The 27,940-nt window shown below is 45.0% G+C and overlaps 1 protein-coding gene across 1 annotated transcript in view; it reads left to right on the top strand.

Annotated features, from left to right (window-relative positions):
* Window positions 1-27,940, top strand: part of THSD4 (thrombospondin type 1 domain containing 4) — a 561,701-nt gene that overhangs the window by 521,729 nt on the left and 12,032 nt on the right. Inside the window, exons 11-16 of the mRNA XM_078079143.1 lie at window positions 694-969; window positions 7,436-7,565; window positions 8,493-8,697; window positions 9,256-9,429; window positions 17,745-17,918; window positions 24,648-24,827. Of these exons, the coding sequence (XP_077935269.1) occupies window positions 694-969; window positions 7,436-7,565; window positions 8,493-8,697; window positions 9,256-9,429; window positions 17,745-17,918; window positions 24,648-24,827 (1,139 nt within the window). The remainder of the gene's footprint in view (window positions 1-693; window positions 970-7,435; window positions 7,566-8,492; window positions 8,698-9,255; window positions 9,430-17,744; window positions 17,919-24,647; window positions 24,828-27,940) is intronic.

Here is a 27,940-nt window from a genome sequence, read left to right as displayed (position 1 = left end):
GGGTAGAGGGTTGCTGGAGGGGAGGAGGGTGGAGGGGATGGGGTAACTGGGTGACGGGTATTAAGGAGGGCATGTGATATAATGAGCACCGGGTGTTCTATGCACCTGATGAATCACTGACCTCTACCTCTGAAACTAATAATACACTATATATTAATTAATTGAATTTGAATAAAATAAAAATTCAATAAATAAATAAATAAAACAAACTTGGGTAGATATGGCCAAATTGCCCTCCAAAACTTTGTGTCTATCAGCAGGCTCCTCCTCCCCTGTTTTCCTGTATCTTCAATGAGGGGTTTAGGGATTTAGGGGTCTCCAAAGTTCCTCCTCTTTATTGTGAGGCTAATAAAGTTGTGGTGGTTGTTTTTGTTTTCACATGTAGTTCTTTCATTATGAGTGAAGTTGAGCCTTTTTGTGTGACTTTGGGCTGTTTAAAGCATTTCTTTTTATGTGACTCGCCTCTTCCTGGCCCTTGCCTGCTTTTCCTACTGAGACATTCATCTTTTTCTTACTCATTTTTAACAATATTTTGAATATTAGGGAAACTGGTATCTGCATGTTTAAAATACATGTGCTATGGATTGGAAATGACCTCATGCTATGTAATTTCTAATGTCCAAGGGATGTCCTCGGGAGGACTCCGGGTCCAGACCAGTCTTACTTCTGTGTGTGTGCACCTGCCTCTCCTAGGGGAGCCCTTCAACGGCCAGCTGGGAACAGACGGGAGGAGCGAGGAGGAGGGAGAAGAGAAAGAGGAGGCCGAGGAGAAGGAAGATGTGCACGGTGGGGCCCCCGAAGTATTCACCTCGGAATCAGCACAGACCTTCCCAGTCAGGCATCCGGATGGATTTTCTTCCCATCGACCAGACAATGTGGTGCCGGCAGCCCCGCAGCCCCCGCGGCGAAGCCGGGACCACAACTGGAAGCAGCTGGGGACCACAGAATGCTCCACAAGTTGTGGGAAAGGTGAGCTCGAGTGCGGGCGAGGAGGGTCTCTGCAGACCCCCTGGGCAAGGATTGGGTGGCTGGGCTCAAGGGACATGGCGCAGCTTCCCCTCCTTGAGCCTGACTGTGAGATGGTTCATTGGTATGACATTGGGTGGAGGGTCCCCAAGACCACCCTCAAGCTTGATGAGCCACAAGAAGGACACACAAGACTCAGAAGAGCTGCTATGCTTGTGGTCACAACTTATTACAGTGAAAGGATACAGGTGGGTATCATCAGGGGAAAACGCACGTGGGGCAAAGTCCAGGAGAAACCGGGGGCCGGCTTCCAGGTGTCCCATCCCAAGAGAGTTGCACCCGGATGCACTGAATTCTCCCAGCAGTAATGGGTGACAGCAAGACCAACTATTGCCAACTAGATAATTGAGGTTTGGTGTCCAGGGGGCTTACTGTGGCTCAATCACATAGGCATGGAGCCCCCACATGATTTACATTAGCTACTCAGCCTTTAGCACCCAGAAGTCAGACTGATAGATAGAACGTGGCCAAGACCACAGGCCCACAAATACAGGCATTCAGCCAAATCACATTGTTGGCATAAACTATCTTGTCAAACTGATACAGTGTGGAAAAACACTCCGATCAGCAGAATATCCCACGGGCTCAAAGGCTGTCTCCAGCCCTGCTCCAGGGCCAGTCCTGAAGACAGGACTTTCTTTGGAGTGTGCAGGGTTTGAGCCCCCCAGGCCTGCTGAGTTAACCCTCTCCTGCCTGATGAGCTCATGAATAACCGCAGAATGTGTTCACCGAGTTTAAGATCGAGAAGTTGAGATGTACGTACACAAATACCAAGTAAAACTCATTCTCAAATCTAAGATTCCAGAAAAAAAGCACCTTCACGGGGCTTGAGGTGTGAGCCGGCTCTTACGCTCACCAACGCTCACAGCTCCCCACGGCTCTCTCCGTAAAATCTTCACTGTGTATTGTCCCATTATCCTAACCCCATCAGCTACGACCCCGGGGGCAAGCCTGCGGCCCAGCCACACCAGCTCCATGGACTCCTTGCAGGAAGGGAGACCACACGCCAGAGACACCAGAAGGAACAAATGGTGTCTCTCCAAACAAAGAAGAGTTTAGGATTTGGGAGAAGGGCAGATGGAGTTCAGGTGACATTTAAAGAAAACGAGTTTTGATAGGCTCAAAGCAAAGGAGGCTGTGGGCAAAGGGGTCAATATCAATATCAGTCTGAACTGTGGGGTGGATCTGGGGTCCTATTTCCTTGAAAACTCCAAAGTTAAGGTAGGCGTGGAATGTGTCCAGAAGCCCCTTATTGAATGTCTGGCACCTGGGTTGGAAATTGAGGCTGTTTCTCAGTTTCAAGGTGGCCTAGCTCCTCAGTGCAAGGATCTGTCTGAGACCACTAGGAACTATGAGGCAAGGGTACTGTCTGCGTGGTAATGGCCTCCTGTCTGTAAGGAAGTCCTATTTGTGACGCTAAAACCGCTGTCCTTGGAGGCGAGGTGGCCACGGAAATGGGAAGGCTTTATCCCAAGAAGTTCCTGTTGCTTGGAAACTGATACACTAAGAAAAGTGGTTTGGGGATTTTTTTTTTTTTTTTTTCTTTTCTTCAAGAGACATGTACCCAAGGGTAGAAAATTCAGGAAGTCTGATATAATCTGCACCCGGGAAATTTTCACAACTGCCTGTAAAGCCTTTATCTTTTTCCCAAGAGCATCAGCTTGGTGGCTTTTGAGAACCGAATTGAGGTGTTTGGTTCTTCGTGGGGGCTGGAGCGTCTCCTGCCTGGACCCCCAGCCAGTTCCGTGATGACTGATAACTGGAGCACTGATTTCTGGAGCTGACACTGCAGATATTAGTGGGCTTTTGCTTAATATGTGTGCAAAGAATGTGGACTGAAGATTCATTGCCCTAACCTCTTTTTTAAGCTTTCGGAAGGAAAATGATACGCCCATAGAATGTGTCTGAACAGAGGCAGAAAGCTAATTACACAGGAAGGCCAAAATCATTTCAGTCAGGATCCAACCCTGGAACTGTAGAGGTGAGCAGGATGAAATGCAGTTGACATAGGAACCCGGGGTCCAAATGTGTGATTACTGAAGTTTGCACCATGGAGTTAGTGGTGCAATGCCCACCGGAGGAACCAGACACATTTGTGCTAGGTACACACAGGGAAAGTCATAAAAAGAAGAAAAATTGCCGTCTTGTGGTTTTATATCAAGGATGGCAGATGTGTGGAAGATTCTCTTCCCTTTCCTGTCCTTAAAGATCGCCTGGCCTAGTCTTTCGAGTAGCGTGAGATGTCGCCGTGTCCAGAGGACTTCGGGCATCGCCTCATGGACTTTAGTAGAATAAGGACGAAAGCGTGGGCCATTGCCCGCTCACCCTTCATGCTGCTCACACAGCCCTGCATTCACCGAATTAATGCCACATACCCCGGTGTTCATTCAACGGATCATTCAAGGCATGATGGAGGGACCCCATTTCCAAAAATTCTGGTTATCTTTCCCCCAGCCAACCACAGTCTGTGTGATCCACACTGAGCTAAAACACCTGCATCCCTTACACTATATCCTCTGGTATGGAGCCAGCAAACCACTTAGACTCCCCGATCTAGCTCAGATGCACCTCCTCTGTGAAGCCCTTCCTGGTTCTGCAAGGCACAGGTGGGCACTTATCCTATGGGACCCCACCGCAACTCAGGACACATTCTTGTCCCAGCTCTGCTTGGCCTAGCTGTCTCCGCGCATGGACTCTTTTCATCACCTGCTCCTGGGATGGTAGCCAGCACACAAGGAGACACTCCTCAAGTGTTTCTTGAATTGATGAATATATTGTCAAATGGGGCATATCCAGCTATTAGAAAAGGTGTAAGGGTAGTTTTTACATCATTGCATCCTGGATAGGCAAGGCTGTTACTGCCTTACTATGTTCTATCGTAGCTTAAAGAATGTGGATTTATGTACTCGCAACTGAAGAATCTTTTTCTCTAGATTTCCATATGATTTTATTTAACGTTCTTTTTTTTTTTTTTTTTTTTAAATTTTATTTATTTATTTGACAGAGAGAGACACAGCGAGAGAGGGAACACAAGCAGGGGGAGTGGGAGGGGGAGAAGCAGGCTTCCCGCTGAGCAGGGAGCCCGATGCGGGGCTCGATCCCAGGACCCTGGGATCATGACCTGAGCCGAAGGCAGACGCTTAACGACTGAGCCACCCAGGCGCCCCTAACGTTCTTAATATAGTCTTTCTGCTTTGCCTTGTGGACACACACACACACACACAGCATCTGCCACTTGGATGCTTGTGATGACATGTGCATCCTCTTCTTTACCTTGAGAAACAGCATGGTTTCTCCAGTCCAAGAGCTACGGAAGAGGTTCCTTGGAAATAAAACAAGAGCAGAGCTGTTTTTTCCCCCAGCCCTCCCTCCCCTCGTACTCCTAGCCCCTTGCTCTTCCACTGGACAAATGGCAGCAGCCCCTGGATGCCCCTCCTTTGCTCCCTGTAAGGTTTGTTCCCAGCAGCGCTGGCTGGATTGCAGGGCACATGAGGCCATGTGGATGCATCCATGTTTAGCTCAGCAGCAGTGACAAATGTACCAGGACCACGCCCTTCTGAGCCTACTGGTACCGTCTTGCTCTTATAGATGCAAACCACATCCATGCTCCCTGTGACCTCACCATTCGTCCCCACACAAATCTTCTCCAGTCCTTTCTGGTGGAGCTCAACAGACCACATGTCTCCATGCCTCTCAAGGGAAACCACCCCTCACTGTATCACTGTCACAGAGAGGGGTCCTGCCACCAACAGCCCAGAGTGGCTCATACTCCACCTGGCCGTTGCCCAGACTTCTGTCTGGTCAAACTTTTGGCTTGGCTCAGTTGATTCCTGGAGTTCCAAACCTCAGATGATTTCATTTTTTTCTTGCTCCGTATTTTGTCCCTCTCTCCCCAGTGCCGCACCAGCCTCTCTACGCCGTCCCCAGAACTCACTGACTTGCCCCCTTTAATATCTGCGGATTACCTGCAGTACGGTTCCCTCCTCCAGGATAATACACCTCTGTTCTGATCAACACACACAACATAAAACCCAACTAAAATGATCCCAGATTCTTCCTGCTGCCTGAAGCCCAGCCAGCACTGGACCTCACCATCCCATTCTCTGCAGAAATCAAAACTGACCCAAAAAAAGAAACCGTTGAGGTCATTGGAGTCAAGAATTATGGTTCTCACCATCAGAGAGTGAGCCTCTGGATTTACGTCCTTGGCTGAACACTGGAGCTGGACCATGGCTAAGTGTAGTGTAAAGGCACTAAGAGGGTGAGGAAGGTCCGTGGCCACGTACAAACAGCCCTGGGCAGGACCCATCCCTCCAAGGCACAGAGCATTCCTATGGTAGCCTGTATCCTTTTAGCTAAAGATATTAAATTGCCCCCTCATTTGAGTGCCATGTGGTTGGAGTAGTAACTTTTGCTTTCCAGTCTGCAGACTTGCCAGCAGAAAAGTTACACCCACATGGTCTGAAGGGATAAATAATAAGATTTTTACTTAATCCCTTAATAGCTGGGTCCCACATGGGTATCCCAAAAGGCGTGAACGGAATCTTATTCATCTTTGTAAGCGAGCACAATGTGCTTAATATATGTGGAATTTAATTTAAAAAATCTCTTCTTCATGGAAGCAGATATGTCACTGGACAAAATTTCATTCCACAAAAGTTTTTGCTTCTTATTAGTTTTATAGTCAGTACCGCTTTTTACTCCGCTAATAATTATACTTCATTGGAACATTATTTTTGTTTTTTTTAAAGATCTTATTTATTTATTTGACAGAGAGAGAGAGACAGCAAGAGAGGGAACACAAGCAGGGGGTGTGGGAGAGGGAGAAGCGGGCTTCCCGCCGAGCAGGGAGCCAGAAGCGGGGCTCAATCCCAGGGCCCTGAGCCGAAGGCAGTTGCTTAACCAACTGAGCCACCCAGGCGCCCCGGAACATTGTTTTTAAATAATGGTCTTAAAGTTATAGCTACGTTATGAATTTTTACTGCCAGAGTGGTTTTTAAACAAATGATCATTTCAGATTCAGAACTGTCTTCCAATCTGTCAAGGTTTCTTACAAGAACCACCCTCTGGCTTGGGGGTCACACAAGATCAACGTCAACAAGCACTGACACACTCTTCATGGCTGATGAAATAGGGAAACATTTCTGTGAAGAGTTATCCCTCCAGTTACAATTAAATTGTAGTAAGTTGGAAGTTCAGAAAATCCAAATGCCTGGCCAGTTAGCAACAGAGCTAAGATGGAACTGTAGGATGAGTGATCATGTTCTGCCCGGCAGGAATTGGGTAGTGGCCTAGAATGGGGCTCGGCACAGGGGGACAGACAGTTATTTGTGAAGAAACATCGTATTTTTCAAACAATTGCATGGCCTGTTCCTGGTTACCTTTCTCACTTGGTACACATCCTTTAGCAATACTCCCGAGCTGCCACCAGGGGGTAGCAGAGAGAGGCTGCAGAATTGTCAGCTTTTTTTTTTTTCTCAAAGCTAGAGATTCCATTTAACGGATTCTGACTTTTTCTCCAAAATACATTTATCCATATTAAGCCAGTGAAACTCGGCTGCGTATTTAAAACAAAACAACAACAACAACCCTGAGGCAGTCAGTATGATTTTTTTTAAACAAAGTAATAAAAACAAATATGAGACCTCTGATAAATATCCATTCAGCATGTTTATTGAGCGGCTGTTATTCTGTTAGGTACTGGGATTACAGGGATGAACAAGAATTAGTTCTGTCCTGAGAAGCTCTCTGTCTCATGGGAAGCAGACATCTACTCAGATAACTAAAAATACCATTGGATCAGTACTTTATTAGGGGAATGGGTAAAATGCTTTAGAGAGTAGGGCGAAGCTCGCTGCTCTTCTAGCCGGTCCTGAATCTTCTTACTTCTCTGCTTCAGCCGGCCTCTCACACGTCCCAGGCACACGCAGGCCAGTGTGTCGGGCACTTTTGTTCCTGTTCAGCCGCCTGGACAGCCCCCTCCCTCCAAGACACACATGCCCACAGCTACCCAAACCCCGCCCTTCCGTAGGATCCAGCTGGACCCTCTAGGACCCTTTCTTTGTGATGTCTCCAGAAAACTTCCAAGCAGTTATTACTTGTGCTCATTTTATAATCACTCTCCTGCCTCGTGATATCTTGAACTGTTATGAAAATTGTTTGTATCTGCCTTTAGCACTTTCCAACCATGTCCGCGGTTTGCACCCCCAATGTCCACAGTGCCTGTCACAGCCCCTGTGTGGGAGGTGTGTGTAAACACATGAATGAAGGAGGAGTGTTTGTGTGTGTGTGCATTTCTCTGTTCCTGCGGCCTCTCTTCATCAGTACCCAGATCTCTGTGCACCTGCACCCAGAGCCCAACATTCAAGTGTGTGGGGCTGTCCTTGAGAAGTTCTCCTTGTCCTTGCAGGATCGCAGTTCCCTATTTTTCGCTGTGTGCACCGAAACACCCACGAAGAGGTGCCCGAGAGCTACTGCGACTCCAGTATGAAGCCCACCCCCGAGGAGGAGCCCTGCAACCTCTTCCCTTGCCCAGCCTTGTAAGATGGCCTCTCTGTGGAGATCGCCTGTTATCGGGTCACTTCTGGGTGCATAGGACCTTATTAGCGGACATAAAATCTGTCTACATCTGATTTAGAGACAGGAGACTGAGTCTGTGCATAAACTGCAGTCTGTTCGGCAAGCACACCTGTCTCTGGGGATGAACGTGGAAGCTTGTAGCCTTTAGCAGTGAGCACACGCCTTTGGTAATTTGGAGCAATTACATGTTAGCCTGGTGAGGAAAGCAAAGAGGGAAGCTGGGAATTACAGTCCAGCGTGGTCAGTGTTGTAGGTGAGCCGTGAACAGAGAGAATAAGGAGAGTCACAAGTACGTGGGCAAGGAGAAGTCGGGAGGAGTGTCTCAGGAGAGGTCTTGGGCTGGTTACTGAATGATGAAGAGGACACTTCCAGAAGAACAGGGAGAAAGAACCCCCAAAAAGGGTCCCATCATAATTTTCAAAGTAATAGAAACATCCTCCTACGTATTGAGCATGTGCTGATGTCTTATTTAACTAAGTGACAAAGCAGGATGACTGGGAGGATCGTGAAACTGATGAGTAAGTAGCTCATGAGCAATAAAGAATGCTGGAGATTTCTAAGATCCAACGTGGGTTAATGTTCTACGGGGTGATGATAAAACTAACGTTTGGAGTTTGGGGCGTTTTTTAGATAAAAATCCTTTGCACCTTCTCGGTTTTCTTTAATTTTCTAAACCTGGGCTGTCGTCACTGGTAAAGAGCTTGGCGACAGAGTTACGTTGCTTCACGGAGTCCGATGGCCCTCAGGCAGGCGTTGAGCTGTGCTCTTGGGTGAGGACCACCCGTAACGGTGCTGATGGTTCTGTGCGAGCCGGCTCTCGGGGCGGTGCTCTCTTCCACCGGCTGAAGGTGATCTGTCCCTCTCGCGCTCTCTCGTTCCTGAGCTAGCTGGGACATCGGAGAGTGGTCCGAGTGCAGCAAAACCTGCGGCCTGGGCATGCAGCACCGCCAGGTCCTGTGCCGCCAGGTGTACGCCAACCGCAGCCTGACGGTGCAGCCCTTCCGCTGCCGGCACCTGGAGAAGCCCGAGACCACCAGCACCTGCCAGCTCAAGATCTGCAGCGAGTGGCAGATCCGCACAGACTGGACCTCGGTACGTGGGGCAGGCCGCCTGCGCTAGAGCTCCCCCTCCCAGACGCCCTGCCATGCCCCGCCCCACTGCCACCAACGACCTGACTCAGGACAGCCCTGAGGTCTCCTAAAGAGAACCCTTCCCGGGGCGGGGCTGGGGCTGGGGGGTGTTCTGGAAGGACTGTTTTGCAAACCAAAGCATGTTACCGATAGACAGCGCCCGGGGTTAAGGGTGGTGTGCAGCAGCCGCCCACAGCCGACTTGCAGGGTGAGCCCGTGGCAGTCCCGCGCATACACGTGCTCTGTCTCGCGTGTCATGAGAAGTCAGCTCCTTCCAGTCTCGCACCCCTGTTTCACAGATGACAGAACGGAGGCCCAGAGCCACAAAGTGGGCGGGACATCCAAGAAGGTCTTAGAGAAAAGGTGGCGAGGTTTTCAGGGCTGCGAACTCAGAGCCCCCCAGTGGGTCTCACCACAGTCGTCCGCTCGGGTGGCAGGTGACAAGGATGAGGGCACCCGGGCTGGAGAGGCCCCCGAAGGTAACGCTGCCCATCCCACTGACTTATTCCTGCTGTTTTAGTGCTCAGTGCCCTGCGGGGTGGGACAGAGGACCCGAGACGTGAAGTGTGTGAGCAACATCGGGGACGTGGTCGACGATGAAGAATGCAACATGAAGCTCCGGCCGAACGACATTGAGAACTGCGACATGGGGCCCTGTGCCAAGAGCTGGTTCCTCACCGAGTGGAGTGAAAGGGTGAGCTGAGGGCAGGCAGAGTGGGTTTCCTACAGCTGGGACCAAGGGCTGCTGGGCCAGTGGGCAGGAGCTGTACGTGACAGGCACCCCAACACCACGAAGATGAATCACCAGCTGAGAATCCCAAGGGTAACTTCTGACTTTGGGGAAAAGGCTTTCTATCCTCATACAAAGACCGAGGGGCTGCAAGGGTGGGCAGTGGGTGTGAGAGCATTAGTTGTCCTTCGCACTGCACGTGAACATTAAATCATGAGATACTGAAGCAGGGGAAGAATTACATTGCAGCTCTCGTATGGTATGTTGGTGCCTGGCATATAAAAGCACTCAGCAGACGGCAGGCCCCTTCCCTCCTTCTCACTAACTCAGCACAGTTCACAGACTGTCGCCCTCCCCAGTAGCCTGGCCTCCCTTGGGGTCCCTGGTGTCAGATGTAAAGATGAAGTCTGACGCACGTACAGTTAACCGTCGGCCCGCCAGTTACCTATGTGCAAGGTAAACCAGCAAGAGATAGAGTTCCTATATCAAAGACAAAACTAGGGGCGCCTGGGTGGCTCGGTCGGTTAAGCATCCAACTCTTGATTTCGGCTCAGGTCATGATCTCAGGGTCGTGAGATCGAGCCCCATGCAGGGCTCCACTGGGCATGGAGCCTGCTTAAGATTCTCTCTCTTCCCTCCTCCTCTGCCCCTCCCCCTCCTCGCTCACATGCATGCATGTGTGTGCTCTCCCTAAAAAAAAAAAATGACAAAAGTAGGATTTATAGGGATTCTGGAGTTGGGTCTGGTGATGGTTACACAACAGTGTAGATGTAATTAATACCACTGAAATGTACACTGAAAATGATTAAAATGGTAAATTTTATGTTATGTGTATTTTACCACAATAAAAAAAAAAGGGTTTGGGGAAAAGCACTAAGCAAAATTACAGAGTGTACCTTGGGGAGGGGAAGAGAGAGAGGGAAGGAGAGAGTGAGTTTTGCCTTCCTTTTCTTGTGGAAGCCCCTGACTGACGGGCTGGCAGTGGGAGAGGCCATCAGGGGATTCCTCCCAGGGCAGTGGGCTGGCCGCCACCCCAACGGTTTCTGGGTTTCTGGACCGTCTAGAGCCCTTGCAAGTTGAACTGGGATGGAGCCAGGACTGGCTGTCTCTGTCCTTAGTGCCTTCCTCTTGGCTAGGCCAGGTGGCCACCGTTTCCCTTATCAGAATTCCTCACCGTGCTGCCAAACTACGGTGTGCCTACAGGTCACCTGGGAATCCCCGCATGGTGCCGGGGCTGAGTCTGCGCGGGGAGGTGGGCCTAGGAATCTGCCTTCCTAACGGGCTCCCAGGGGGCACTGAGGCTGCTGGGCCAAGGGTAAGAGGGGACCAGGCAAGTTCCTAGAGCCTTAGGAAACACTGAGCGCGGGAGCCTCGTCTCCCTGTGGAATCATGTGAACAACAACAGGGCGACATCTCAAGTTCAGAGGAGGAAACCTTCATGCGTCGCCGTCCCGCCACATGGGTGGATTCCTGGGCCAGCATCCCTCCCGACTGGTGAGCATTGTCCAGTATTCTGAGCATCACCCTGCAAGCATTCATAGGGGTTTCCACTCCATCCGGTGCTAAGGTGCCCCTTAATTTTGTCCCCGTCATCACAGTAACACTGCACCTTGGTGGAGGGTTGAGGAACAGACCTGCCAACGCAGCTTTCACCTCGCATGCAGAGATCATCCTGGAGATTCTCATCGAGTGATTGACCTGCTGTGGATTCCTGACACCTCGTGGCTTACGGCCACTCCCCTTTAGCCCCAAGATGGTCCCCAGATAGAGAGCCCGTGTGCAAACACTGAACTCTTAGGACAAGCAGCTAACTGTGCCTCTGTCCCAGAGTGGGCTGTCATGGGCACCGAATGTCCATGTCCTCGGGAAGGCATTGACCCAAAGGAAACAAATGGAGAGTAGGTGCCCATCGAAAGGTGTCCATGGACTCAGACTTGGGCCCTGAGGCTGAGTCCAGCAGGGCCCACCCCCGTTCTGTCTGCACATCCCCTCTCCCTCCATCCAAGCCTCCCAGCTCACACCTCAGCTCCTGGCAGTGCCCAAGCAGCCCTGGGAGGCCCCCCAGAAGCCACTGTGCTCAGCCTCCCTGCCAGCATGAGGAGCTCTCTGCAGCGTCCCTGACTCAGCCTAACTCCTTCCCAGAAATTCATGGCGGATCCAGGCAGTTGCCCAGAGGGTTCCTTTGGCATTGGACCAAAATGTGTCTTGCTAACTCCCACTCCTGTCCTGTAAAACATGAGTGTTCCTCCTTACACTGCAGCCATAAAGATATTTGGAGACCTCTTCCACCTCTTCTCCTAAAAATTCCTAGTTCCTTCAACTAATTCTTTTGTGTTTCTGGATTTCTAGCCATCCCAAAACTCATTTGTGTTCGCGGTAAACTCAGTGAAGTTAGTGTGCAAACAAATGAATAAAAAAGAATGATGCCAGGCTTTCATTTTCCTCTTGGGAAGACTCTTTTTAAAATAATTTTGGATGAAAATTATTTTTGTCAAATATACATAAGACCTTAAGCTAAAATGTCTGTGTCCTATAATATAAAAGTTTGTGATGCAAACAGAGAACTTACAATACCAGTTTAAGTCATGAAACAAAAGGAACAAGATCGTTTGAAGTCTAGAGCACTTAAACCCTTTTAATCCTTAATATTTATATAAAATCTCATAAAGAATATGCAGAGCTTAAGGTAATAATTTCTTCCATGAATGTTCAATGACTCGCATGTCCAAGTAGACTGAAGTTTGGAAATTTTTCTTAAGGTTCACATTCACTAGAGGAAATCAAAGTTTTAAAATGCTCATGTAAAGGTTAAAACAGCTGAAATTATTTTCTCAGTAAATGCTTCCTCATCTTCATCAATCATTATTCTCAACTATAAAGAACATTTATTTATATAACACAGTGTAGTTAATAAAAGGCTATATGCAAAGATAAGACAATGCAAGACAGCTGAGTTTATAATGCATCTGAAATATTTAAAAGATTTAATCATAGTTCTTATATGACTACACACTTAATAACTTATCTCTACTTAACAAAATAGTAAAAATGCCATTTTCTACTTTTTGAATGTGTGTTTGCAAACATTTTCTCTCAAAGAACTTTTCACTTCCAATTAAAGAACTAATGTAGTTAATGGATAAAAAAATAATGTTCACCTTTTCTGGTCATAAAGTAACATATAGTATAAAAAAATCAGAAAAGCATACCTATAATCTCTTTACTAGCAGATAATATTTTAAGATTTTTAAGCTATATTGTCAAGCTTTTTTCTACTCATACATACTTAACATACATAGCTTTTTTGTACTCACACATATTTGAAGGATACAGATCATAATACTACATATGTATAATTTAGTAACCTTCCTTTTTCACATATGTATTAATTATAAACACGTTAATGGCATTTAAAACCTGTAAAGCATGAATTTTAATTAGACTAAGCTATTGTTTGCCAACTCTAACTGAATCCACCCTTATTCTTTATTCCCCCTCCAACAAACACTTGTAAATTTCCCTTTAATGTAAATTTGCTTTGCATTTTAACATAAGTACTTGCTGGATCTAACCTTTGTCTTAAAATTCTAAATAGAAGAAAGATGAGCACTGTATTCTTCTGTTTAGAGAACTTCTTTGTTCTTTTTTGGAAAGATGTTTTAAGCCATGTCAGGTTAGTGTTCTGATATAAATAAGTAGGTAATTTTGCTTTATCAGCCCCCAGAACATAACAGTATTCCAGAATGTTCATGCCTGGAATAGATGAGTGGGAAGGAGGCTTTGGTAGCACTTTTCCCAGGACTTATTTCTTATTACACCTCAAGCAAGCTGTTCTCTGACCCTCAGTTTCCTCATTGGCAACATTGCTGAATGAGCATGGGGGATAACATATTTGAAACCATGACCTAGATGATGAGATCGTGGGGTGGGCCTTGGAGTCACCACTTAGCCCCAGGAATGACCAGCTGGTGACAGTCTTTCACATGCGAGTAGTGGCTTTGTATAAAAATCAACCCTGTTAAGCTTTAGGCTGAGCTTTGCCTTTTTTTTTTTTTTTTTTTTGCAACTGCAATAAACATGTATCGAGCACTTAACAATGCCAGGCATGAATGAGATACGGCCTCCATGTAATGAGCTCAAGGGGGAGAGATTAAAGAAAATGTGATTGAAGTGCACAAACACTTAAGGATCCAGAATACATCCTATTTCCCAATTTAAAATAAAATTAATTCGGTGTACCTGGGTGGCTCAGTCGTTAAGCGTCTGGCTTCGGCTCAGGTCATGGTCCCAGGGTCCTGGGATCGAGCCCCCCATCGGGCTCCCTACTCCACGGGAAGCCTGCTTCTCCCTCTCCCACTCCCCCTGCTTATGTTCCCTCTCTCACTGTCTCTATCAAATAAATAAAAATCTTTAAAAAATAAATTAATTAAATTAAATTAATTAATCTCTACCTAATTGAATTGAACTTGTAAACTCAAACCTGGATCTTCTCTTAAACTCCCAGGGCTATGTAGTCTTTCTGACTCAATGACTCATCATAAACACGTCCTTGCAGCTACCTTTAACTGAGGGCGGGTCTTATCAGACATATGCATCATAGACTTTTTAGTTCTATAAATCAATGACAGGTTTAAACACATGTGCAATATTTAGTCACAACAGAAAAAGAAGAAAAAAACTTTTAGAAAGTCCACCAGCCTCAATTTTGTAACACCTAATATCTAAGGGTGTTTTCCAAGAGAAGAAGTAAGACCTTGAGTTTTTTGTTACTTAATTATGGAAGATGATACATGAACCTGAAATTCAGGAATAGCCATTAGAGCCTTGAAGTCAGTCCCTCAAGGGCTGATTGGGCCAAAGTTAGCATTCAGCTGTTGCTGGAGCAAGAGGACAATCCTCACCACACGGTTGCCTAGAAATTTCATGTGTTTCTGTGTTTTGTCAGCCCAGGAGTTCAGCTGGGAGTCAGGTCCTTTTCTGACTAGCAAGTGGATTTGGTCCTTCTTTCAGGCACATCCTTCAGGGATAGTGAATGGGTGTTTCAGTGCCTGGTTTTGAAGGGTAGTCCCTGCTGGCTGGTAGGGGCCCATCGTTCCCCTCATTCCTGCTGAGAAGCTTCCCGAGCCAGAGCTGGTGTAATAAAGAGAAGTCCCTCTGTAGGGTTCATCCCTATAGTGTTCTCTCATTGAGTGCTTGGCTTGGTCCTTAACATTCTTCTTTTATATGAAGCACATGGGGATATGGGGAAATTTTCCCAGATGTGAAGACATTATTTGGTTTGGAAAGCAGAAATTAAGTTAGTCAAATGGAAACTACATGGAAAGAAATATTCTTAGGGTTTGAAATAAGAAGATAACTTAATTTGCCTTGTATTCTTCAGGAGGATTTAAATATCTCAAGTGTTTAAAACTAGGAAAGAGACCAGATAATATATAGCTGAAACAAAAAACCCTTTAGCCTAGAAGATTCCAATTATTGTAACAAAGGATTTTGTTGTTGTTGTTGTTGTTGTAAAAAGGACTGACTCATTGGCTCAAATTCCTAATAACAATGCAAATAGAGTGTAAGTCATGCAAAGTGTTTGTGAGCCTGTAGGGGAGGAAAAAAAACTTTTCCTCCATCCTCTTAAGTTCTGTATTAGAAGCCTGCAAATTAAACTGACAAAAGCCAGATTAACAGGAGAAAAGCCGACACATTTTATTTGATGTTCATTTTTCTACATGGCACAGGGAGCCTCATAGGAAAGAAATGAAAATCCCAAAGAAGCAGTTAGGTTTGAACACTTCTATACCATTTTAACAAAGAGTGATAAATTTTGAAGAAGTAACTAGACAAAGGAAAGGGGCTGGGGCTTCTAGGGGCAATAGGAAAGTGGCTGAGAAGTATATGGGGGAGACTAATGGAAGATAAGGGTTATTTTGGTAAAGTTTGTTTGTTTAGACTCATCTTGGCATCAGCTCCTAACAAAATGTTTTCTTCTTCCTGATACTACGTGAAAATTTATGATCTGCTTTTAGGCAGGGAGTGGGAGGGCAGAGAGCCCTTCCTGGATCTGATGTTTCTCAATCACCTTCAGTTCAAAATATGTCAAAGCAGCATATTTTGGGGTGGCATGTTCCAATCCTCTTCAGGCTCTTTGCTTCAGAGAGTTTTCTCACTGAGGAGTCAGGCCCAACCCAGCAGTGGTCATGTAAATGTTTGCTTATTCATCCAGGCTGTGATTTTATAAGACTAGATAGCAATATACAAAAATGAAAATGGAAATTTTGGTAAGGAACCAGGGTTGTTTTTTTTTTCTTCCTTTCTTGAATTTTATTTAAATTATATTGCTTTTGCTTATATTTTTAAAATAGTAATGTTGGTAAAAAAAAAAAACAAAAAACAGTGACTCTGTGTTTAAGGGAATACCCAGCAGAAACCCTTAGAATGGGCTTTGGTTGTCCTCTAAACGGCCACTTTCAGAGTTGGAACGTACTGGTAACAGAAGAGAAAGGAGCAAGGAAGTACTCAAGTCTGTGTTCATTTATTTAACTGATATTCATTGCCCATGGGTAAGGTGCTGACCTGAGAAGGAAGTAGAGATGATTCAATAGTCCCTGACTTCACTGAGCCTACTTCTATAAAGGAAAAAATAAAGTAAGACATAAGTAACTGTAGTACAAAGGAGGATAGTAGGATGCACAGTGTCTTGAGAATTCTGAGGCTGGAAAGAGTATATTGACTTGGGCAGTCAAGGGAGTTTTCACAGAGGAGATGGCCTTTGAGCTGAGCCTTAATGGATTTCGATGTGTCCTGATGAAGGGGAAGAGCTCTCTAACAGATAGAAGGAACAACACGGATAAGGCACAGTGAGCACTTCATGCAATCAGGAAATGGAGGACCCAGGCTCTGTCCAGAATGAGCTGTGTGGGAGAGAATAATGGGAAGTTAGCCCAGAAGACAGAGGCTGACTGAGGTCGTCTTATAGGAGAGCTTGAATGCCAGGTGGGGAGGTCTAGTTGGACTGGGACGGCATCAGAGGGATTTTCAACATGGCACTCCCAGCACCTGGAAGCTCATCAAATTAGAAAATGTGATGATACTGAGCAACAAGCTGTGACCATAGTCCAGGAGAAGAACATCAATGCTGGGAACCATGGGCAGAAAGAAACAGGACAGGAAAAATGTGGTGAAACCAGAATCTGTGAGATCTGAAGGTTGGCTTGATGGCAGAAGCAAGAACTCAAAAGAATGGTCAACTTTTGAATCCTGGTAGAAATTTGAGCACAAATTGGAAAACCAAGAGTAGCAATGGGGATGGTGATGAGGGGGGTGCTTCATTGTTTTACATGGTGAACATGAGGTATCTGGGGAGCACTCAAAGAGGTCCAGAAAGGTCTGAACAGATAGGATGAGAAGCAAAATAAGGCAGTGAATATTCCAAAGCATTTCAAGACAGATGGAAAATGCTCTTCAAGCTTTGGGGTATGACTCGGGAATGTGTTCAGTAGGCCCTAGATGAGGACAGAGTGTGCTTGTAGGACAGAAATCACTGGTGGTTCCGTGGCTTTAAGTGAAGACCTTACCTCAGTTTCTTTACCTTAGAGTGGGGATACAGAACTTGACTCTTTCAAGCTCCTATACCATTTATTGAGCACCTTCTGTATGCAGAGCATATTATTCATTACCTGTAATCCTGCCAGGAATGTGCTATCCAGATGAGCATGCCAGAGGTAGAAGGGGCTGGGTTCCTTGCCCCAGGCCACCAGGCTAGTAGGGATATTAACACCGATGTGTCTGGTTCCCAGGCCAAGCTCTCCGTCTATAGGAAGCTGTCTGCTAATGCTGTCACCGCTGTGGCCTTCAAGGACTGGGACCCCTGCCTTACTATCAGGCAGCAGGGTAGAGGTGACAGACTTCACTTCCCCACTTCCCCAGAACAGCCCAGACTCAGCTACCAGCAAGTAGACCTATGCCCAAGTGTTCATGCTCTCACTCTTCTGCTGCTGGATCTATTTTCAAAAGCAAAAGTCAAAACAGGTTGTCTGACAAGTGTAAGCATATCAATCGCAGCACTGGGACAGGATATTTGGAATGAAGACTGTCCTAGGAAAGCTAAGATGGGGGTTTGCCGTACTGATGTCCCATAATGGAGTAGGCTGGGCGTGAAAAGTGGTCAGAGACTCCTAGGGGAAAGAGTTGGTAGGGAAACGAGATGTTCAATCCTTCACATCATTAGAAAGTGGCCTCAGAGCCTGCAGGGGGCCTGCCCTCTAACGTGCCCATCTCCTGTCTTGCAGTGCTCAGCAGAGTGTGGGGCTGGAGTGCGGACACGCTCGGTGGTGTGCATGACCAACCACATCAGCAGCCTGCCCCTGGAGGGCTGTGGGAACAACCGGCCCGCGGAGGCCACCCCGTGTGACAATGGGCCCTGCACGGGCAAGGTGGAGTGGTTTGCAGGGAGCTGGAGTCAGGTGAGTGGCCAGAGCTGGCTGGGTTCATTCGTCCCTGGTAAGAGAGCATGCATAGCCGAGGGGCCGGGAAACAGGACCCGGTGTATCCCAGGCATCCTGGGTGTGAATCCCAGCAGTGCTGCCCGTGGCCCTGGAGAAGCTGCTTATGCTCTCAGAGCCTCGTTCAGTCAACAGTGTTTCTTGAGCACCTATTATGTGCTCTTCTCAGCCCTTGGAATACGTCAATGAGCAACGCGAATATTCCTGCCCTCAGGGAGCGTATGATCTAGCATGGTTTCTTTGTCTATAACATGCTGTTAATGACTGTACTGTGTGCGGTTATTTTTAGGAGAAATGAAGTAATGTCTATGAAGAATGTAGCCTAGTGCCTGACATACAACAAATACACAATAAATCGTAGCTGCTGCTGCTATTATTGTTGTTAATAAAGCCAGTGTTGTCTGTATTTGAGTGTCAGAAGCACAAATAGATATGATCCAGCAGTCCTACTTGCAGGGATATATCCAAAGGAAGCCAAATCACTATCTCAAAGAGATACCTGCACTCCCATGTTCATAGCAGCATTATTCACAATAGGCGAGGTCTGGAAATAACCTGTCTGTTGATAACCTAAGGAAAATGTGGTGTGTGTGTGTATATATATATAATGGAATATATATGGTGTATACATATATATAGTGTATATATATTATATATATATATATATATAGGAATATTCAACCATAAAAAAGAAGGAAATCCTGCCCTTTGTGACAACATGGGTAGATCTGAAGGACATTATGCTAAGTTAAATAGGCCAAACAGCCAAAGACAGATACTACATGGTATCATTTACATGTGGAATCTGGAAGAAAAAAAAAAAAAATGAAACTCAGGGAAACAGCAGAATGGTGGTTGCCAGGGTCTGGGGGGTGGGGACATGGGGAGAGGTTGGTAAACGGGTACAAATTTTCGGTGACAAGATGAATACGTTCTGAGATCTAATGTATAACATGGTGACCACAATTGATAATACTGTATCACTGAAATTTGTTAAGAGAGTAGAACGTAAGCATTCTCACGCACACACAAAAGAGGTAACTATGTGAGGTGATGGATGTGTTGATTAACTTGGTTGTGAGAATCCTTTCATAATGCATATGTACATCAAATCATCATTTGTACATTTTAAATATATTACAATTTTATTTGTCAATTATAACTCAATAAAACTGAGGGGGGAAATAGAAGCAGATATAGGAAAAGTTGCAGTTGTTCCTTATAAAGAACAGATAATACCAAATACTTTAATAAAGTAACTTCACTGATCTACTGATGTTTTCCTCAGTGTTCCAAAATTGAACACAAATCCCCTAAGAAAATGTGGAAAAGATCGTTCCTTCTTACTGCCCTGTTATGATTGCTGTTAGTATTTTGAGTTCTCGGGCCACTTAGCATTAGGCAGGGTTGGCTGGTTCTCCAAGGACTTTTTGGCTGATGATCATGATTTATACATTATCAGGACCCCTGGCTCCGTATAGAATTTGATTTAAGTAGCTCTAAAAACAGACCCTGAAAAAAGAGACTGCCCGGTCCTTGTAAGTTGATACAACCCCCTTGGAAAGCAATTTGGCAATAAAAGTCAAGAACCATAAAAATGTTCATTTGCCTTAACCAGTCACTCCACTTCTGGGGATTCATCTTAAGGAAATAATTAACAGAAGAAAAAAAGGCTTTTTTAACAGAGGTGTTCATGACAGCAGGGCACTTAGGGATATTACGTTGTAATTAAAATATTAAAATATTATGTAACAACAACAGTGATAATTAGGGAGACCTAGAAAGTACACAGGATTTAGTGGCAAGTGAAAACCAGTGAGTGAACCTTATCTCAGCCCCTTTGAAGAATGGGTTTTTATATGAACAACATGGGTAAATGTTTTCTTCTCAAATTTCCTCTGATGTTCTTATAATACAAACTGTAAAATATAGAAAATTCAAAAAGAAAGAGAATTCAAGTACTCCCAGAGCTACACGAGTGCATATCAGAGTCAGACGTACCTGATAGCCGGTCCCAGCTCTACTTCTCTGCAGTTCTTCTGACTTGGGGCAGGCAACATAACGCCTGGGAGCCTGTTTCTCCATCCAAACATGAGGATGAGAATACCTACTAATGCATGTTAGTTCCCTGTTCCCTGTGTTTATTATTTTGTCTGCCCACTGTTTTCCATGTCACTATTGGTAGCCAAACACCTAGGACCCGAATCCCAAAGATAATTCAGAGGGGACTGCATTACACCAAATAGCCACAGAAACAAAGCAAAGGGAAGAGTCCTCTGGGAAACTGGGACAGCCTCCACATGGTGAGGATTAGCAGTGCAATTCAACTTGAACGTCTACCAATCTCAGAAGAGAAGGGAGCAGGATTCAGGGTCTTTTTTGCTTGCGGGCCTCCTGTTGACTCCAGGCCTATTCAGAGAACTGAGAGTAATTGTGAATCTGGGTGAAGGCAGTGTTTGTTTCCGCCAAGATTAGAAACATGGAATTCAGTGCCCTGTTGCCCAAAAGGGTCAAGACATGATTGAATGCGACAAGGTTTTAGCTCTGGATTTATAAGGATGTTGGAGCCTGCTGTCACCTCCCTACCCTGGGACTCTGATGTTATCCCCAAAGAAAATGAAATAGGGCATGCTTATGTACTGAAACTAAAGTGAAAATAAATGTTCCTTCTATCCATGTGGTTTGAATGGTAGTTGGCATCTGGAACGCCCCACGAGCCTGGGCACAGTGAACTGTCCAGGGTGGACATGGAACCCAAGCCAAGCCTAGCAGAATCCTTCCCTGGGACTTCAGTGTAGACTTAAGGGAGGAGACTCTCTGAGAAGTTGTGAACAAAGGTGCTGGCAATGGCCTTGTCGGGGCTTGTGGAGAAAGCCAGCCCAAGAGAATGGGACCTATCAAGCTTAAGGAGTTTTTTTTATACCTGGTGCCAAAGTAGCCTAAATCCTACTCATAAGCTATTCCACCAATATCTAGATTGGTGCCTAGATTGATGCACAGATGTTTCTTTTCTTCCCTTCCAGTTCTGGGTTTACTTCACCTGTAGATTGTCCTTGTTCTGGGGGGGCTCTTTCACAGTCTCTACCATTGGGAGCAGCTCTCTTGTCTGCCTTTCTGTCTGAATTTATTTTCACTGGCATCTGAGCAGATATTTCTGCTCTCATCTTGGATCAGTGATCCACCAGAGTACAACTGCAGGAATTATTCAGGTGTAGAAACACACATAATCACTACCAGTGCTCGGTGGAAGTAGTTATCGCTGTTAAATACCACCTCTGTCTTCTATGCCTTTCTTCTATGAATTCTATGAATTATATTCTATCTGATATTTGCATTACTCTGATTAGTCATTGTTGATTTTCACCTGGTATATCTTTGTCAATTTTTATGTATTTTTTAAGATATGTCTTTTGTATGCAGGACTATTTTTGTCTTTAATTTTACGCAATCTGCAAGTCTCTGTTTCTTAATTTTAACCATTCACATTTATTGTAATCACTTACATGCTTGGACTTTTCCTTGCCATCTTAATTTGTGTTTCTTATTTAGGTTATTGCCATGCTTTCTTGTCTGTTTCTTCTTTCCTTTCTGCACATGTGCACAGATCAGGTTTCCTTAATTCCATCTTTCCCCTCTAACATTTTGGAAGTTATAAATCCTATTTTTATTCATTTAGTCCTAACACTCAAATTTTTAACACAGAGTTTTAAACTGTCATGTTTCTGTGTCAAGCTATCAGCAATCACATCCTCCCCCAAAAGCAGACAGAAGCCTTAAGTCTCCATGTAGTTACCTCCAGTTTCTCAATCCACAATATCTCCAAAAAGATGTTGACATCATCTGGATCTAGCTCCATATTAATGTTAATTAATTTTATAGAAAATACTGATTCAGGTTTAAAAATAGCTGTCTCCCCTCCAAAGGTTATTTTTTTAATTGAAATATAATTCACATACCCTAAAAAAATTCACCCTTTTAAAAGTTTACAATGCAGCAGTGTTTAGTATATTCACAAAGTTGTACAACCATCACCACTGTCTAATTCCAGAACATCCAGAACATCATCCCCCAAAACCCCTGTATCCATTATTAACAATAGCTCTTACCAACTCTTCTACTTTGTGTCTTTCCTGGTTGTGTCTTCTTCCTGGTTCTTTTTCATTTTATCAGAGACCACTACCCAGTAAGTCTTTCAAACAGGATCATGAGTGGTAAGTTTCTGAACCCTTAAATATCCGAAAGTGTCTTCATTTTGCCCTTTGATAGTAGGGGCAAATGCCTTCATTTTCCCCTGCCAGTCAGCCCTGCCCTGCTGTTCCTGGTGAGTGCCTTAGCTGATCACTGTCTCACCATCCCGAGGCCTCCTTCCTGCTTCTCGTATTCCTTCTCACCTGAAGCTCTTGAACTGCTTCCTCTTTGCTGGGCATCCTCTTCTATATGCATTTTGAACGATGATGTGCTCCTTCAACTTAATCCCATCTGCCTTTCACCATTCAAATATTCCCCATAATTTCTGGTCCACGAAGGATGAGTGTCCTTTCCCATTTTCAAATGCTATTTCATGTATACATACATACCCCCCCCACACACACACATATCCATTCACTTGTTCCTAACACACATATTCTGCCATTTCTGGGCATTTAGGGTAGAAGGCTGAGATATGTGCTCATTCTCCCTTAATTGCCTTATCACTTAAGGACCTCGTTAAAATAGCAGAAAATAGGGGCGCCTGGGTGGCTCAGTCATTAAGCGTCTGCCTTTGGCTCAGGTCATGATCCCAGAGTCCTGGGATCAAGCCCCGCACTGGGCTCCCTGCTCGGTGGGAAGCCTGCTTCTCCCTCTCCTGCTCCCACTCCCCCTGCTTGTGTTCCTGCTCTCACTCTCTGTCAAATAAATAAATTAAATCTTAAAAAAAAAAAATAGCAGAAAGTAGCTTCAAGTTTTGGTCAAGGTTTGTCATCTGCTATTCTACCAAGCACTCGGTACACACACAGACCGCCAGAGCAGTCAGGGGTCTTTCAGATCAGGTTTCCAAACCCCCACTTTGCAAGCGAGACAGTGGACACCTGGGAAAGTGCAATATCTTGGCCAAAGACTCGGAGCTATTTAGTGACGATGTCTGGACTAGTTTCCATGTTTCCTGTTCTCCCCCCTGCCGCCCCTGGATCCTTAGCACACACTCTCACTCCCCCTGCAGGGGAGGCCAGGCCTTTGCCTGGTAGCTGGTCACCCCTCTCCTGCCTCCAGTGTTGTCGTTGTCCGCAGAATTTGAAAGAAAAGAAAAACCTGAATATACTCCAAATCAGTCATTAACTCACATGGAAGAAAATAAGAAAAACAAACCAAGAAGATTTGTCCTCTGGATGTCTTATGAAGATGTCCCCCCCCCCCAAAAAAGGGCACCAAGTGGAAATTGCTGAGGGTGATGCTTATTACATCCTGTGTGACTAATAGACCATAGTCTATTGGTTTGGGGTTTGCCTTTTTCTTCTGTAGATATGTGTGGTTTTTTCCCTGTTTTTATTTGACTATGTTCCTGCATACGGACAGCAGAGCTAATATGAAGAGTTTCAACTAAAGAAATTGTTAGAGGCTTTTATAAAGATAGTAGATTATTTAAGGTTATTAAGTAGATTATTTAAGATGTATATGGATCGGGGCGCCTGGGTGGCTCAGTCGTTAAGCGTCTGCCTTCGGCTCAGGTCATGATCTCAGGGTCCTGGGATCGAGTCCCACATCGGGCTCCTTGCTCAGTGGGAAGCCTGCTTCTCCCTCTCCCACTCCCCCTGCTTGTGTTCCCTCTCTTGCTGTGTCTCTTTCTGTCAAAATAAATAAATCTTTAAAAAAAAAAAAAAAAAGATGTATATGGATCACAGCTTTAAAATGTTGTAATCAGGAAGTATTAAGAGTAAACCAGACATGAACAGAAAACATTTTACAAAGTAATAGAAAGAGAATAATTTGTGAGCAGTTATACACATCACGTTTCTGTAAACTAACAATACATACCAACATGTGTAATTGTCTGACCGCCCTCTTTGGGTGACTACCCTCTCGAGCTTCCCACCAAAGGGGGAAGTGAGAGGCTTGGACCCTGCAGTCAGAGGTTTCCTGCTGGCCACCTGTTGGGAGGGGAGGGCTGACCTTAGGGGACATTGTCCCCAGTCTGGGATCTTCTCAGCTTTGTGTGTCCCAAAGAATTTTAATGTAGCCCCTCGTCCACAAGTGTGCGGGATCGGAGAGACTAAATCATTTCCAGTATCCACCCGCTGAAACCGGCAGATCAACCAGAATGATAGTTCATTGTTTTGCAGTGAGAAGTGTCAGAATCTACTGGACAGGAACAACCAAATTGACAGGCTGATGTGTCCCTCTGTGTGTGCCAAGGGAGGGGGCGTCTAAAGAGGTGGCCTAAAAGAAACCATTTTAATCTCACACAGAGGCCACCACGATCTCGGAGACCAGCATCCTGGCGCTGTGATAACTCAGGGCACCCACGCTCCATTCCCGACACAGAGCTCTTGGGAAAACTGGCATCCACCTGTTACATCCTACCCAGTAACATTTTCCAGGTGTCCCTGGGCTCGTCCTAACTGAATTGATGATAGAAAACACTCATAAACATCCCTTGATGTTCCTGTCCCCTTTCCAGCATGTGACACCCACCCTTCTCTGATTTTTCTCCAGTGTTCCATCGAGTGTGGGAGTGGGACGCAACAGAGGGAGGTGATTTGTGTTAGGAAGAACGCAGACACCTTTGAAGTGCTGGACCCCTATGAATGTTCCTTCCTGGAGAGACCCCCCAGCCAGCAAGCATGCCACCTCAAGCCTTGCGGGGCCAAATGGTTTAACACAGAATGGAGCATGGTAAGTCATGGTGCTCTTGACAGAGATTGCATTAGTACATCATTCTTCTTTCCTCCCAGAGACAGTCAGACCGCCTACTACGTGCCAGAATGACCTACTCTAGACTATCACTTTTGGGGCACCCCTGGAAGCAGCCTGCTTGGTGGGAGGAGCCGGAGGCTGGGACCATCTTGATCTCTAAACTGGAGAGGCCATAAAGCAGTGACTTTCAATCTCAGTGTGCATTAGAATCAACTGGGATCTTGTTTGAAAAGATGGATTCCGGGTCCACCCTAGCCGAGGAATTTGAATTTTGAACAAGCTCTTTAGGTGACTTGGATAAAGGTGTCCTTGGACTGCATTTTGAGAAATGTTGTTGCAGCAGATTAATGGCTGAAGGGGTTCAAGGATGCTCTTGAGGATACTACATGGTGCAGCGATCTCATTGTAAAACTCACTGAAGGAATTTCTGTCAGGCCTCAGGGACCTGTGTGTGTGTGTGTGTACTTTTTTCCTCATCCTGTAGACATTATGGATTTGTAGATTATGAGATTGATCCTGTTTTTCTCTTTGAATTGGCCGCTTGGAAACTCAGAACCAAAATTGTGGTCCATCTCTAAGAGAGAGTTTATCAGACCTCACAGAGTGGATTTTGTATGTTAATGTGCCCCAGCTTTTCTCTCTCTTTCCTACTTTTATCTTCTTTTTTGCTCCAGTCTTCTCACCTTTTTTTCCTTAAATCTTGTAAACCATTAAGTATTTCTTAAGACCTCTCAAATCCTTTCTGTGAGGAGGGAGGGTAGTGTGTAAATGAAGAGACAGAGAGAGAAAGAGTTAATACAGAAGTAGATAATTAAGGAACAAAATGGGAAAGGATGAAAATAGGGAAAAAAAAAATTTTTTTTTTCAAAAACCTTCCTAAGACAGAAAACTGCCTAAGGCATCATTGCTGGTGACCATGCCTTAGACACATGAGGGGTTGGCGGAGGTTCGTTCTGCCTTTTGTCACTGAAGATCATCAAGCAGAGCCTGTAGGGGAAGCCAGAGTAGAGGCCAGTCAGAATCATGCAAAGGTGATAAAAGGGATTTTGCTTATGAAATATATGTATAAAATCTGAGAATTCTGTTTCCCAATAGTGTATGTCTACTCCAGTGATAACAGGCTTTAGGCACGGGTAAACCACACCTCAGAGGCAAATGGGAACAAAGCACGTGTTGAGTTTGAAAGGTGTTTTGTCAACTTCTGGGAAATGGAATTCAATTGTTTTGATATTGGCCACGGCCTTTGAGAATGCAAGAACAGATCACTATGTTATTTTGCCCTTTGGTTTGGAAGGTCTAGAAGGGCCAAGTTCATCAGGCCAAGTCAGAGGAGATGACCTCCCAAAACACCTGGCTGGAAACAACCCAGATGTGCCTCCACAGGCCAGTAGATAAACAAATAGCAGTACATCCCGAACCACAGAAGAATACTCAGCAACAAGAACAAACGAGCCGACATGGTTGAACTTCAGATGCACTTTGCTAAGTGAAAGAAAGATCCCAAGAGCTACATATTGTATGATTCCTTTTATATATTCTGAAAAAGACACAACCACAGGGACAGAGACCGCATCAGTGATTGCCAGAGGATGGGGTGGGATGAGTCTTGCTACAGAAGGGCAGGGCAAGAGGATCTGCTGTGTTTGATGAAACTCTTGGATCTTATTTGCAGCAGGAAATACACGACTCTATGAATTTGTCAAAACTTACAGAACTGTGCGCCACCACAAAAAGGACTTTTTCTGTATGTAAATTCAAAACAAGTAAACTGAAACAAATATGAAATAAATGGTTATGATAACAGCAAAGACAGTGAAGGAAGAGAGATATTGTTGAATATGCCTTGTTTTATAAATTTGAGTAAACTGATATTTAGACAATCCTAAAACAAAATTAGATTTGAAAAAAGGAATCCCCAAAAATGGAAAATATAATGAAACAAATTAACCTAAATATGTATCCAGTTGGCAGCATCAGCACTATTGCAGGTGGCTTTAAAACAGTAATTTGGGGCACCTGGCTGGCTCAGTCAGTTAGGCATCCGACTCTTGATCTCAGTTCAGGTCTTAGTCTCAGGGTCGTGAGTTCAATCCCCATGCCGGGCTCCACACCCAGTGGAAAACAAACAAAAAAACAAACAAAAACAGTAATTTCACTGTCTATCCTTGAGGACCAAGAGAATTAGAAAATGTTGACACTGTTTGCAATGATCGTATTTTTAGTGAGAGTGTTGTACCGTAATCTGAGATAGTTGAGTGGATAGTGAGTGCTAAAGTGAACAAGTAATTTACCTTATGATAATATGTATGATACTATATTTAACAATACGGTAGTAGCTTTCTGTCTTTCCCAGGATCCTTGGGAAACAGGATTCTCAACTCAGGAGAATGAAGATACACGTGAGATGGAAGAGGTTTAAGTGAAAATCCTGTTTTCCTGAATTTGAATCAGAAACATCAGTATGAACTCACAAAATATCTTTAAAAAAAGTTCTTTCCCAGTTTTACCCATTTACCCATTGAAAGAGCCTAGAAACAATGGCCAACCCAGTAGCAAAAGGCGTGCCTATCAGCCAAAGTGTGGTTTCAGAATACCACTCTCCACCAAAAGCAACCAGGAATTCTTAGAGAACAGCTGATTCCAGGTTTGGGACTGTATACGTACAAATTAGATTAGAATATCTTTTTATCCCAGGTGGCAAGGAAGTTCTCAAAGACAATTGAGTTCATGCCCGAAGGACTCAAGAACCAAGTTTTGAGGGCTCAGACTAGCCACTGAGGAGACATCAGTGAACATCAGTAAAGATATTAATTGCCATAGATTGAATGAAATACATCATATGTATTTAAACCCATCCATTTATAATAAGTGTATAATAATAATAATAAAAAAACTAATTGGAGGATCCACCATTAGGGAAACCATCTCATTATTCTGAAGACTGATAAATAAAGGAAAGTAATCAAGCATTTATCCCGTCTTTCCTAAACAAGCTGTACCACTGGGTGTACCAAAGAGCAAATCTAGGTTAGGGATGGGGCAGGGATTATTTTCATTTCCTAGCTAATAAAAGAAGAAGAGATGATAGAGTT

The sequence above is a fragment of the Halichoerus grypus genome, chromosome 8, assembly GCF_964656455.1.
Source record: "Halichoerus grypus chromosome 8, mHalGry1.hap1.1, whole genome shotgun sequence".
Lineage (NCBI taxonomy): Eukaryota > Metazoa > Chordata > Mammalia > Carnivora > Phocidae > Halichoerus > Halichoerus grypus.
Note: the sequence above shows the minus strand (reverse complement) of the source record. Positions and strands in the feature narration are given on the sequence as shown.